This window comes from Patagioenas fasciata, chromosome 1 (assembly GCF_037038585.1).
Source record: "Patagioenas fasciata isolate bPatFas1 chromosome 1, bPatFas1.hap1, whole genome shotgun sequence".
In the NCBI taxonomy this organism is placed as follows: domain Eukaryota; kingdom Metazoa; phylum Chordata; class Aves; order Columbiformes; family Columbidae; genus Patagioenas; species Patagioenas fasciata.
The window spans coordinates 174,817,802-174,832,008 of NC_092520.1; the positions used below are offsets into that span (position 1 = coordinate 174,817,802).

The 14,207-nt window shown below is 48.9% G+C and overlaps 1 protein-coding gene across 9 annotated transcripts in view; it reads right to left on the bottom strand.

The window, feature by feature from the left end:
- Window positions 1-10,273: 10,273 nt before the first annotated feature.
- The window catches only part of ZC3H7B (zinc finger CCCH-type containing 7B), a 46,289-nt gene continuing 42,355 nt past the window's right edge, over window positions 10,274-14,207 (bottom strand). For all 9 annotated transcript variants that reach the window (XM_065836045.2, XM_065836019.2, XM_065836044.2 and 6 more), the window contains exons 21-23: window positions 12,889-13,022; window positions 11,947-12,110; window positions 10,274-11,161 (exon numbers count right to left, since the gene is read on the bottom strand). In XM_065836045.2, coding sequence (XP_065692117.1) covers window positions 10,969-11,161; window positions 11,947-12,110; window positions 12,889-13,022 — 491 coding nt within the window. In that variant the 3' untranslated portion in view covers window positions 10,274-10,968. The remainder of the gene's footprint in view (window positions 11,162-11,946; window positions 12,111-12,888; window positions 13,023-14,207) is intronic.

A 14,207-nucleotide genomic window follows, 5' to 3' on the forward strand; every position in this document is an offset into this window, starting at 1 on the left:
AAATGCAGAATTTCTGTTCAGAAGTGGCACAGAGTTTTATCAGAAAGCCAGCAGCGTCCTCTTGGAGCACTGATGTAAGGCAAGAGAGTTTATGAACCTGGCAAATACACTAATAAGAGCTACTTAAGATCTTGATTGTGCAAAGCTCCTCCTCTTCTATTAGTGAAGGATTTCAGCATACAGGGATGGAGACAGGAGGATAAAGGTTTGATCTTCTTTATCAGGGTCTGGCTTCCAAAGGAGCATCTCATACGTGCTGGGGGCTAGTCTTTGCTGGGTGTGATAATTAGAACAGAAGTGCCTTTATTTCTCAGTTCACTCCTGTCACTTTTGCCAGGCTCAGCCTTAGAACACCAGTGTGAGTCAATAGGAACCAGATATTCCTACACTGGTCTGTGAGTCTCAGCTCTTGGGGACAGCCCGGCAAACCCATGCATGTCCCTAAGCATGGAAGTGGCCTGAGTGAAGTCATTAGGACTTTTCTGTGCCTGAAGTGAAGCATTTCACTAGCCCAGCATCAAGAGTCTTAAAAACTGATAGAGTTTTACTCACTCCCTATAGTGGGGTGTTTCTGTTTGGTCCCAGATGACAATCCATTTGATTTAACCCAATAGAAACAAAATAAAGAATTACTTAGCCAGACTGGGTGGTTGGGAATTTGAAATTAGCTGGGGAAGTTTCATTATCTGGATGCCAGTCTAACCAAGCACAGAAATCACACAGTAGATGCTTTGGTAGAATTCTTAATTACAGTATAACTGCATTACAGCCTCTTGGGATTTTCCCTGTAGTTTGCTTCCTCTCCAGGCCCCAGAGAGAAGGTAAGAAAACAGCCAGTGATAACCACTGGTGGTGAAGCCATTGAGGGGGAACAGTCCCCTACTAACCCCAGCCCGTTATGGTGTCCTCCACCCACCCAAGGCTGGAGATAGCAGACAGACCCTGCACACATTCTTAAAGGTGATGGATTCTGGCTGCTGAGAGAAAGGGAAACAATTGCATCTCTTCCTCCTGGAGCACAGCCTGCTAGTCAGGAGGTCTGTGGCCTTTCCCAAAATCTTCCTGTCCACTCTGGCTCATCAAGGCAAAGGGTATGTTGTCACTCAGTTCTGCCAGGCATCACTAACCTTTGGGACAGCTACTGTCATATATGCCTCAGCCTGCTTTGCATTAAATTATGGCAAGGAAAAGTGACTGGGAATGTGATGGCTGCACAATGCCAGGTGCAGCCAGACCTACTGGTTTTACCCCAGGCTCAAACTCATCTTGAAAGCTGGACAAACATCTGACCATATGTCTGGAAGCACCCAAGGACTTCACAGCAACAGCTGCTGCAGCAATTGACTGACACTTAAATCTTCAGAAAATGAAGTTAATGGAGGTGAAATTGTCACGTAACATTTTGAATTGTTAGCCTGCAATGGACATTTGCAAGTTTTTGTCTAGAGATCTGAGAGCGCATATCTTATCTTGTGTTTGCCATGTCTACAAAGTCTCCGGCCAACACTGTGTGTCCTTGATTCATAATCCCTGAAAACTGAGCTCCTGCCCAGGAGAAGAGCTTGGGTAATATCAATAGCAGGATGCATCAACACCACCCTGACTTTGAGCCCCAGGGAAGCAGAAACTGTGCTATGGAGTAGAGTTGTAGCAGCAGAGAGCATCCATCTGCCCTTGTGTCCCCACCACACTGAGCACTTTAGCTGCTTTAGCGAATGGAGTTGAAATGTTGGCTCCGGAAAGCTGCAGGCATGGACACAGATTGCATCATTTGTTCTGGCTGCACTGTTATCAGATGTTAGCGGAGGTCTCAGCAGCTCTGCTCCACCACTCAGAGGTCTAGTCAGCTCTTAACAGCACATTTTCTCGCAGACTCAGCCAGCCATAGTCAACTTATATTGGTGCTAAACGAGTGGCACACAGAAGGGTGCACCAAACATGATTAAGAGGGCCAGACCCCGGGAACACCAATTTAAACAGCAGAGGCCAGTGCTACCTTAGGAGTCTTTTCTCTAGGTCTCTTGGTGCAGCTTCCCACACTGCCAGCAATGCTGATGGGCCCCTCAGCACGTTTGCCTGAGGACCATGTTCAGCAGTGCCACAGCTGCACATAGTCTTGAAGGGAGGAGTGGGGGTCCCTCAATGTTTGCCGTGGTCCATGCTCTCTCTCCTCTTACATTTGCATTGTAAAGAGTTGCCTTTTTTTTTTTAAAGCAGAATGAAATTCTTATGCCTTGCTTCTTCTCCCTCCCTCTGCCTTCACCTTTCTGTAGTGCTCAGGTACCCCTAATTCAACTCATGTCTTTAGGGGGCTCTCTCTACAGAGGTCTGTCACCAGGCCCTAAGTGCACCAGTGCTGCTCAGGTACAGCCTTCCTGGCAGTTTGAATCATTTTGGAGGTTGAGACCTCCAGTACAACCCTGTTGGTTACAAGAAGCTGGGCAAGGGAGCTCTTTGTGCATCTCTCCAAGTTGCCATCATTCCCTCAGCCCCAGGAGTGCTCCCTCGGCTCCTTCACAGGGCCACATCCATAGTGCTTCTGGAGCTGCCCTTCCACTGCCTCCCCTCCTGCTCTTGTCTTGCAGCCACCCTCACCCCAAAAACAAGAGACAAGTGACACAGCTGGGTGCCTCCTTGGTCAGAAACTCCTGCAGATTGTTGCTGTGGGTCTTGTACTTGGTGGTGGCAGCTGGCTGCACACCGATTTCTGAGGTGACCATTACAGAAGGGAACTTCATTGTTTCTTACAGGTATCAGAAAGCACAGCTCATGGGAATCCCACCAGCAGCAGTGACATTTCATCAAAGAAAGGTACTATTGGTTATTATTACTAATTGCCGTTATCTCAGCTTCCTCTGATGAGATGAAAGCTTGGTTTGATAATCTAATGGAATGTATCTTCTTAGAAAATAAAAAAGATTTTTGTCTGATTTTCGAAGAATACACATCTTACACAACAGCATTACACAACACATCCACCCATCCCTCCCTCTCCCCCTCCCCAGAACAGGCTACTCACCTTGGCAAAGGGATAAATATGTTTAAGTATATTTTTATATTTGAAAAATAACCTATGAAGAAGAAAGCTGAATTACTGCCATTTCAGAGAGGAAACTTGCTGTTGTTTGTTCTGTTTCACCTGGGGCACATGCATTGGCAGCAAACACCTCATAGCACATGCTGCCCTTGGCAGGCAAAAGTGAGGGGGCAGGCAGAAGCCAGCAATACTGAGGGGACTTTGTGTTGACAGACAAGGAAGGTCACTCCCCTGAGGTGCACCTGGAAATAAGAACAAGATCCTGTAGAAACTTCTAGAGGCTTTACAAATCATGCTGATCTTTGAAGAGCTTTATTTTTTTCAGTCTCCAAAGACCATTCCCCTTAGCAGCACAGCCATTATTCAGAAATTTCCATATCGCTCAAGCATAGATGTCTTCTGTTGCAAGTCCAACAGATCAGACCTACTCTTCATGGTCAGGCCCACCCACAGGGTTTGATTCTTGCATCAAACACAGCTTGGCAAGTGGTTTCCTCTCCTTTTATCCAAGCAAACCCTTTGCCAGAAGTCAGTCACCCTCTTTGCGGACATCCGTAATTTCTTTTTGTTCTTATACTAGCTCCTAGCACAAACGCACACTCCACCAACAGCTTCCACATTTAACTATTTATTTGCATAGTGCATTGGGCTTGATTGGGATTTTTTTTTCACCTTGGCAGGGGCCAGCAGGATGAGTTTCACTGTGGCCTTTCTGAGAGGACACTTGCCCCACATCCCAGGGTCAAGACGCTGCTGCTAGCGGCAATGGACATCTACGGAGCTGCAAGGACACCCAGAATGGCAGCAGCAGGGAAGGCTGTGGTCAGATCAGGGGGTGTCTGCGTCCACAGCAGATTACTTTGGAAGAAAAGGAGGTGGGAGAAGGAGCGATGGAGCCAGCATGGAAGAGTGGACAGCTGAGGGTGGTAAAAGTGGAACTGGGGCTCTGCATTGGCTAAAGAATTTGTCTGGCACCTGAAACATGGGTGTGTGACCCTGTAGGTGCCTTTGATGGTATCAACGTGGGGCATAGACATGCAGGATTGATAAGGCTTTCCGCTGAGCCCCGTTGCCACCTTTGAGGGGGTTGCCCCTTCCCCAGGCCGGGTACCACATGCATACATGTGTATGTGCAGGTGTGTGCCTGTCTCCCTGCATGGAGGAGCAGCACCGGGATCTCCAAGTGAGCAGTGCAGTTCAGTGGAAGGAACCGCCTGCACCTCCTGCCTCAGGCGAGCAGATTTCTAAAAGCTAATTCTTCAAAATGAGTGCCAAAAAGCTAATGAGCTTTGCTTTCCCAACCCTCAGCCAAGACATTCCCCCCTTCTCAAGGTGCTCACGTGGCAGCTGGACTCAGCACAGCCCTGCTCCTCCACACGTGGCCTTCCCCTGTGAGGTGTCATTTGCTGGAAAACTAGGTGCTAGGCGGGGAGAAAACGTGAGAAAGACTCTTGGGATCACCAGAAGTTGTGCTGCCCTGGACAGGAAGGACACCTAGAGCTGTTCTTGTGCATTTCCCTGCTCTGGAAACACTCTGGGAGCCGGGGCAAAGCCAGCTTTGGGAGCTCTCTGAACAGGCCTTGGCAGGATGCAGAGCCCAGGAAGTGCCAAGAGCAGCAATAAAACAGGGTGTTTAAAGCAGGATGTGGAAACCCAAGGACAGCGATTGCTGGGCCTCTGCCAGAGTCCGTGAAGGACCGTTGGGTGGGACACATGCTCCTCCAGCTGCTTCCTTCTCAAAAAGAAGAAGCTGGCTGTAAAGAACCCCGTCCATCCCTTGGCCATCCCCTTCCCAGGCTCACTAACCTCCCCTGGGAGCACTGTGGCCCAGTCAGGTGCAGGGATACTGCAGCACCATGGTCCAAGAGGTCAGAGCCCAACAGATATAGGAGTCAGCGGAGCCTGGGGAGGGCATGTGTGCTGAAAGGCAACAACCAGTCCCCCAGAACCCTGGGGAACCTGGCTACTGCTGATCCCCAAAAGCCAGGGTATGAAAGCCTGGGTCTCAAACAGGAGAAGATCCAGATCCAGCTTGCTCAGAGCCTCTTTGAAAAACACTGCTTCTGTATTGAATCCCCACCACAGGTCCCAGAGGCAATGTCCAGCTCAAGCTGTTTGGTTGAGGAAAACTGAGGCCATCATGCTCCTGCGGAAGCAGGACTTTCCCTCTCTGCCTCTGAGCTTTGCTGGGTACAAACGTGGGAGCGTGCCTTGGTATTCAATTAGAGAAACTGTGCAGCTCTTCATCCTTCCTGACTGCCTGCCTAGAGGGCCCCAGCACTACTGAAAGCCCACAGCTAAGGCAGAGAGAGGAAAGCCACAGAGAACAAGGGAAATACACCAAAGAACACCTCTCAGTGCTGAGCATTTTTCTGTTCCAAGCAAGCCAAATCTGCTCTGGCATCTGGGTTTAGAGGCTTGCATTTCAGCCTTAGGTAAATGTAATTTTTGGGAGGATTAATCTAGATGGTAACAAATAACCCTATTTCCTGTGACCCGCTGATATGTCTGTGTTTCCCAAGTCTCTCAGGAAGAAACGGGAGTTTTCTGGGGTGCTGCCATCCATAAGCTAACCTGCAGAGAGGAGCACCCATGGAAGGGACAGTCTCGGGAGCTGCCAGGGCTGGGACTGGTGCAGTGGGGAAGGAGTCAGATGGAGGTATCATCTCTTCAGATCCCTGCTCTTGTCCTTGCCCCACCTGGATCTGCTTTCAGAAACACCACCTGCTGTCACTGCCCAGAAGTGTTTTCTCTAGTGTGGGCAGACTCAGTTACAGAATTGCTTGGGAGTGTCATCTGCAGCTTCCACACTTTGCGAGGCAAACTCCCTCTGCCAGGCTGCTGCGCAATGGCATTAAAGGTCTTTTGTATGAAGCCTTCCTCCCACCTCTGAGGGGTCTCTACTTCTGTGCCTCTCAATCCTTCACTGGACCTGGACCGTTCAGGACTGACATAAGGCCCTCCCCCTTGTATTTGTATCTACTGAAGTCCTTAGGAGGATCTGGATACTGAAGTCACCACTCCTTTCCCTGCCTTTCCAAAATACCGGTTTATTTTCTTCAATAAACACCAGTGATGAGAGGCTTACAGCTGAGACACAAACCTGCAAGGAGAACACTGTTGTTTTTCTCTTCATGCTTTGTCTGCCTCACCATTTAACAGTTTTGGTCTGCATTGTATTGGAAAAGCTACCCTGACTCTTGCCAGCATGGAGTGCAAAACATCGTACATACTCAACAGATGCACCGTAGAAGCCCACCAGTCTCCTCATCCCCTCTGTACTACACGCCTGTACTCAGGACACAAGTCCTTGTGTCTGTATTCAGGCACATCGGGGACATGTGTAACAACTCTCCTCAGGTCCTGCTGGATATGACCTGGTCACTCAACCAGTTTCTAAAGCAGCAGCAGGGTGTCTCCATGGGACTGTCTTGTCTTTGCTGCATCTTCAGTTTTGGCTTAATCAAGAATCCAGATTAACCTGCATCATGATGATTTGAAAAATAAACAGTTTTATTAATAAAGGTTTTCACACTGACCTCTTCCCCCTTCACCACACAGCATCCTCCCCAGGGGGAATCTGCACAGACTCTTCTCCTGGCCCAAGCTGCATACACCTCAGTGGGGAGGGCGAAGGGCATTTTCCCTGGCAGGGTGCAGGCTGGCAGGCAAAAGAATTGAAAAGAGCAGCCTACACAGTGGAACAACCCCTAGATGGTGGTGATTACAAGACCTTCAAAACACAGGTTACTCAAGCACTTGAAACTACATGTTAATGCAGAGCATGTGAATTCTTGGTGGTTGAGGGAAAGAAAAAAAAAAAAAATCTTAAACACACCCAAAGTCCACCAGAACTGCGTGCCTAATGAAGAACTGCAGAATCTGTTAATACACACACAGGTGATTTTCCACTCAGCAAGAGCAGTATCTTAAGGATGGGAGAAAGCAAAAGTGATCCAATGCTTGAAATCCCCCCTTTGCTTTCCTCCTTACAGCAGGGAAACCTGAAACCAAGATAAAAAAAGCCTTTGCGGGCTGTTTGAAAAATGAAAACATACACTATATCAGGAGAGGGTTTAAAGTGCACACTTTTATTTTCTATTACAAAGGCTAAAAGAAGCAAGTTTTGTTGGTTTTCTTTTTTTATTTAAGAACAAGACCAAAAATGTTGTTAAAACATCTACATTATTATCTTGATACTAGACCTTATGAAAGATACTAAGTTCTTTTTTAATAGTAAAGCGTGGTATTCTTAAATTATATTAATATAAAGACATATTAAAGGACTCAAAGTCATTACTACCCAGCTCAGAACTGCAGCATCTCCTCGGTATCTTTTTCTTTCACTTGCTAAAACACATCCATTTTTGACATACAGTTTCATACAAGCTAAGTAGGGTATTTCTGTTTTGTTTTGTTTTGTTTTTTTACATTCCCCCTCCCCAAAGGTCAGGTTAACTCCAATACCAGCATCACTTAAATCCTTGCCCCTACCAAAGGATTTGGGAAAAGATTTTCACTAAGTCCTTCAGCATTTAACAAGCTGATGTAAACTGAAGTCTCTACCATGTGTGAGTGTGTGTGTCTCTGGCAATTTTACAGCATACGCAATTTTCTTTTGATGTTATAAAATTAAAACATCGCTTCTTTAGCTAATAGCTCCCAAATTTGGTTCTGCACTGCAAAATTTTCTTTTTCCATCACACGAATGAAGAAAAGAGTTATCACAGGGTCTTGTGAATGCACCACTAAAGCAGCCCTACAACTTTTGGCTTATCAGTTGTAGAGCTGTAAGCGCTGAGCAGTTCTGCTACGAGTATGTAACATGCTGAAGAAAATCCTCTTGGCTTGATAAAGCGAGCCTGGGAAGTCAAGTGTGAAGCTTCCTGCCTTTCACTATGTCCCTTTAAATAATATAAGCAAAGCCTTACCGTTAAAACTTTTCTTGCTAGTTAGCAGTATAATACTCTTTCAATGAGATGGGACTGTGAGGACATCAGAGGGGGGTTCAAAACTGTGAACAGGGTAACCTGTCCCATCTCAAAATTTACACCTATCTATATAAAACCCTCCCATTTCTGTTATTTCCCTTTCCCTAACCCAAATAAAAGTCTTCATATTTAAACTGGAGATGCTGCGTTTCCTGGCCCGAGTCCTTTTCCTTTACCCTCATTTAAAAGATTCCTTCGATACCACACACATATAATATTATATAGAGCGATATATTTAATACCTGTGTATATATGTTTCATGGGAGGGGTCACATATATACACACTAAAACAAGTCTGGTGACAAAGTACTGCAACACCACAGACCAGGTTATCATATCAGGGAAAACAAAACGAGATACTCGATGCAACCCCCGTGACCGTGGGCCTCCCTCACCTCACGCACGCTCGCCCTCTCCCTGCCTTGGCCCCAATCCGTTCCTCCAAACCGCGCCAACCAGCTTGGTTCTCACCGCAGAGACAGGGAGAGGGGGCAGCAACCCACTCCGTAACCTAAACGAGTTATCGTATGAGAAATCACGGCGCAGCGAACGCTAGAGTCACACTAGAGATGCAGATTTGTTTTTTAAAAAATAATGGTAATTAAAAAAAAACAAACCTTCCAACATTCCCTAATCCAGATTCGCTTTCTTGGTGTGTCTACCCAGGAAGAGCAGAACAAGGTAACTAGGAGCTGATGCCTCCCTCATCTCTCTCTGTTTATAAAGTTGTCCAGTTGAGAACAAGGAGCGCCAGGAGAAGGTACAACCCGGTCAGCTACAGCGAAAGGCAGAGGAGAAAATATAGCACCCGACTACTCTAAAACTGCCACCTCTGATATCGCTTTGGTCACCCTCTTTATTCACAGTGCTGCAGATCCTGCCTCATCTCCTCCTCCTCCCCAGACATGGGCAGAGATGGAAACAACCACTTTCCTCCTCTCTCCTCCCAATAAGCCACCTGTGTATCATCAGATGTTATGGTCCTGGCCCCTTCCAGGCCAGACCTCAAGGTGCTGTACAGCCAAGAAGGGAAGCTCATACCAGACCAGTGATCACTAGCCACACTTTAAAGGAGAGGAAACAAGCTCAGAGGCACATTCAGCTTACTTAGAGCATGTAATATTACCATAACTACCCCAGTGGAGCTGATGCACCTGGAGGCTGGTTTAGAAAAGTGCCAGCTGTCCCAAACAGCATCTCCTGCTTTTCCACATTTCCTGCGTTTCCACAACCCACCTCTCTTGAAGCTGGGAACCCCAAGGATGCGGGAGCAGGGAGGGAAAAGGAGGAACCAACAACACCAAAGCACCAAGCAGCTCATGGCCAGATCATGTTTATCGCAGATACAGCACTGCCAGACCCAAGGGCTCCAAGCTTGTTGTCCTGGGAGACTGTATGAAGACATCCCCTCCAAAGGCTGCGAGGGAGGTGTATTTGTGTGTGAGAAGATGGTGCCACCCATGCATGCAGAACTGCAGAGCACAGATGTTCTGCAGAAGAGAGAAAGAGAGGGGAGCTTAGGACAGGACACACATTTGCTGCTTACGGGATGAGACAGCCAGGAAGGACAAGGCTGGCATACAGAGCCATACCACTATAAAAGCCAAAAATCCTGGCCCAGAGGTCAGCACCCCTGGCTCCCCCTTCCTGGCACACATCGGGTGGGACAGGAGGAAGCGCATGTCTGAGTCACCCTGTCCTGCTCACCTTGCACCGCAGTCCCTGCCTTGGGTCGCATCCTGGCTGCACTGCGCACCTGCAAGCTCCCTGCTCTGGTGCCCAGGAGGAGGATGCTGGACCCCCAGTGCCGCTAAACACCCTTCCAGCTGGATCCCCATCAGCAAAGCATCACCTGTGCTGCTCCATGGTGTCTATTTAAATGGGTCCTCACCCAGTTTTTCTGGCAGAGAGAAACACAGCTCTAAATAACTACCAACACAGGTCATTTAAGGAGCAAAGAGGGAAGTCTATTACCTCACTCCTCCCTCTCTTCAGGACACAAGCTGATACAGAAACACAGGCTTCTGGTTACATCCTTCCTCCTGACTGACGCTGCTGTGCAGACTACAGCGACACAGGGTGTGTCACAGTCTCCACTATACCTTCTAGATGGCTTCAGTCTTACTTGTACCAGTCACACCAGCCAAAAAACCAAACCAGAACTACTCACCCTGAATAACTGTCGCACACTGAGAAAGACATCTAACGAGGAGCCACTGATTTGCTTTCTGGGTACAGTCAGCTGAAACAGTCTGAAGTCACCTACAATCCAGTTCTTGCTGCTAGTAGCAGTTTTATTATTTTGCTGCTTTTAGCTACACTCTTTATACCAGAGTGTTGTTACCCTCCTCAGCGCAATATACACAGCAGGAGCTTAAGCCTAGATGTTTTAAGCCAGGTCTAGTGGTTTTCCTTCTTTTGCACCTGAATGCCTAATTCTTCTGGTACTGAACTCCGAGGAGAACAGGCCAGCTGCAGCAGTGTAAGTGGGGCTTGCTCTGCAGTGCTGAGAAAAGCAGCACATGGACTTCATGGTCACCTTTTGGCCAGATGTCTGCCCCTTCCTCTCAGCTTTGCCCTCTGGACCTCTGCAGCCACAGGAGAACGACACAAGGAGAAATTCTCTGATTCACAGCCCAGTACAGACTAGATTCATTCTTTTGAATGAAGGACAGTGAAAACAAAAAGATGGAGAGGAAGGAGAATTTGGAGAAAAGAGAGAAGACAGATTACAAACTCGGTGAGCATGGCGTTCACTGGCCAAGGAGAATCAAATTCACGATTTCATTCACCACTAATAAATCATCATCTCATAATCTTAAAACAAAAGAAAATAAAAAGTTCTCTTCACGAGACACAGATCTCGCTCTCCCTGCTACTGCTACTCTCAGAAAACCCGTCCCATGTTTCTCCAGCTGACAGGCTCCCCCCCAGCCCTTACTATACGCCATCCCGCAATAGGAAGTTGTATTTCCCGAAGTCGTCGTCCCTGGGGCAGAGCAGCATGTCCTTGCGGGCTTTGGCCAGTTTCTGTTTCAGCACCTCCCTCCGGTCCAGCCACTCTGTCAGCTCATCCTGGCCGTGGGCGTAGCGACACTCCTCTCCGTCGGGACAGGTCTTGCTCTTCTGGAACCTGCTGGCACAAGGAGCGTGATCAGGAGGGCATCCCCAGGATGGCATTTTGAGCTCCCCATCTGGGATACTCGCCTGGACCCCAACAAAACATGCTGAGAAGCCTCCTTTCTAATGATGAAGTGACTCTGCTACAAACCCACGTGCAGCCAGGGAAGGCAATACGGAGGCTGGGCACAGAAACAGAGCAGCAAGCAGAGCAACATCTATGAGGGGATTTAGTCAACAGAACAAAACGATGTGAACTGGAACTGGACCCACAGGGATGCGGAGAAACCACCACATGAGAGAGGAAATGCCAGTTAACAGCCATGAGAGGCACAGCCTACTCTCTAACCAAAACAGCATTTCTAACCATCACAAGCCTTCTGAAGACACCTCAAGGTGCTGATTCAGAGGGTGTGAGACATTGAAACCATTTAATAAAACACCTGGGATCCCCCAAGCATCAGGCCACGGAGACTGTTCAGCAGCCTGAGAGCATCCTGGCTATGGAAGGCACAGGTGCGGACATGAAGCTTGCTCTCCTTTCCTAAAGACACATGCTCAGGAATGTGTTTTTACCACTCAGCAGCATGGCTGAGTACCTCTGGGGTCCAACAGCAGCCTCACCATCCTCCAAACCTGTCAGCTTGGCCCACTCCTCCTCCACACAGAAGTCCCTGAGGACTCTGTGAGAGGAGGAGGAGGAGGTGGTGAAGGAGGAGGAGCAGAGATGATGGAGGCCTTGGGCCTGTTGCTCCAGCCTTGCAGCAGCAGCACAGGAGGGAGATGAGACAACGGTACCTTTCGCAGAGCCGGAATTCGCCCATGGGGAAGCGGTAGCTCCAGCAGCTGGAGTCACTGTCTGAGGTGAAGACCTTCTCCTTGTGCTTCTCTGACTGGATGTGCTGCTGCCATTGCTTCTTGCTGTTGCTGTTCTTCCCGCAGAGCCAGCAGTGGTAGCCCATCTAACCGGCGCAGAGGGCAAAAGGCCAGTCAGTGCGTTGCCATCAGCCCTCCCATGCTGGCCCTGCCTCTGCCCCTCTACTTCCAGAGCATCCTGGAAGCTCCACCTAGCTTACAACCTCCCACACTTCCCTGCCATGTCATCCTGAGGGTATCGTGCTGCCACTAAGAGGGAGCAGAGCAGATGCTGTGCCCATGTCTACCCTACAGCTCTAGCAGGCTCAGAGCACAGGGCAGCTCAGTTCACTGACATGGTCCTCCTGCCCCTGCTGATGGCTCAGGTGGGGTCTGAGTGCAAGGCAGTGCAGGACTCCCCAGGGGCACAAACCCTCACACCAGCCACCAGCCCTGGGCTAAGGAGACACAACTACCTCTAGTTTTCCCAGGCCTCTGTGCTCCCAACCCAGCTCTTCTCCAAGCTTCCCCCTCTTTTCTGAGAGGCCAGCAGTGGCTTTGCCACCTTCCCCAGGCGCAGGCAGGAACCCCAAGGAGACGCTGAGCCCACATGAAAGGGAACCTAAGGTAGATTCCTACTGACTTGAGGATTAAGAGAAAAGCCATTGCAGAGCCTTGCTGACCCCAGCTCAATCTCCTCCTGCCTCATCTGTGCTGCCCCTGCTATGCTGCTCCAGACTGTCCATTTCACCTACATCAGCCTGTGCTCTTTCCCACAGGAGCAACGCAGCCCCTGCTAGCTCACCCCTGGAGTACAGCAGAGGGGCAGGCTGTCAGCACTGAGGAGGAGGAGGAGGGATGAAGGACAAGAGATCAGCTGATTACCATGATGTCAGCATAGTCGGTGGGCATCTGGATCTGTTTCTCCCCGTCTCGTGAGGTGAGCGGTGTCCCCTCTCCAGGCTTCCCAGGATTGTGTTTCTTTAGCCACATGTCATAGGTCTGCTGCATATCTAGTACTGCACAAAGGCGACTTGTTAAAGTCACTCAGACAACCCCCCACGCCGTGCACAAACTGCGAGAAAAGGACAAATGCTGGGGCAGCCCTTCCCTCCCCTCCAGCGCAGCAGTGGCAGACTGAAGGCCTGATGTCACCTCCTCAGGTAAGAACCCTGGGGAGAGGAACCAAATTCATGCCACACCACTGCTATGGAGAGCTGTTCTCTGTGAGTCAAGGAGCAACTGTGACAGCAGCTACACAGAGTACTCAGGAAGGAGAGTAAGTGCCCCAAGACCTCCATGGGCTTCACCTCACAAGGTGATTCTCTATCAGGCCTGATTCTGCTTGACCTCAGCAGACATCTCACTCCAGCCAGGGAGCTCAGGCAGGGGCTGGATTCAGATCTGTCTCTTCCCTCTACAGCTACATTTCATCCTCAGCACTCAAGGGGGAAGAGAGCCCTTAGGCAAGCTGGCCACAGGAAGCACTGGGAAGGGGAAGAAGACCTAATGATAGCTTGCCCCAAGTTCAAAACCTGCCCAGAGGACTGCAGTCCATGTTTCCTAGTGCTTTTGGTTTAAAACACACTCAGCATACTAGTGGGAAGGGAAATGTTGGGTAGAAGCTTTGACTGCACATCTGCTTTTCCAAGATCAGCTCCTGAAGAGGCTACAGAAACAGGAGTGTTTGCAGACACTGATGCGATGCTGTACGTGCGATGTGTTTGTGATTTACTCCTCGCTAAATGGGTAATTGAGGAACTCAAGGCAATTGGGGATAATGAATGCAAATTCCCCTAAACTGAAACAACACTGTTGAAGATTCACCTTCATGCTTGAGCAAACTCACCCAGACTGGTCTGATGTGCTTTAAGAGCCTCAGCAACAAAATGGCTTGGAACATAACAAATAACAGTGTTTGGCCCAGCAGAGAGAAAGACCCTCCATCCAACCATAAAGACTGAATAAATTCAGGGCAGGACAGAAACCCTTCAAGCTTTCCAGCATTTCCCAACAGAGCTAGGTGAGCACCTGGGCAACTGGGCGTTGCAAAGAGAGTCTTTTTTCCCAGCTTACTGTTGGTCTGAATAAACAAGGATTGCTGCCAGAAAGCTGGTTGTCCAGGACATGGGCAACCCCCAAGCTTCCCCCAAAAGGTAAGTTGGAAGCCTGCATAATTAATTCCAGACAAGATCTTCCACAAA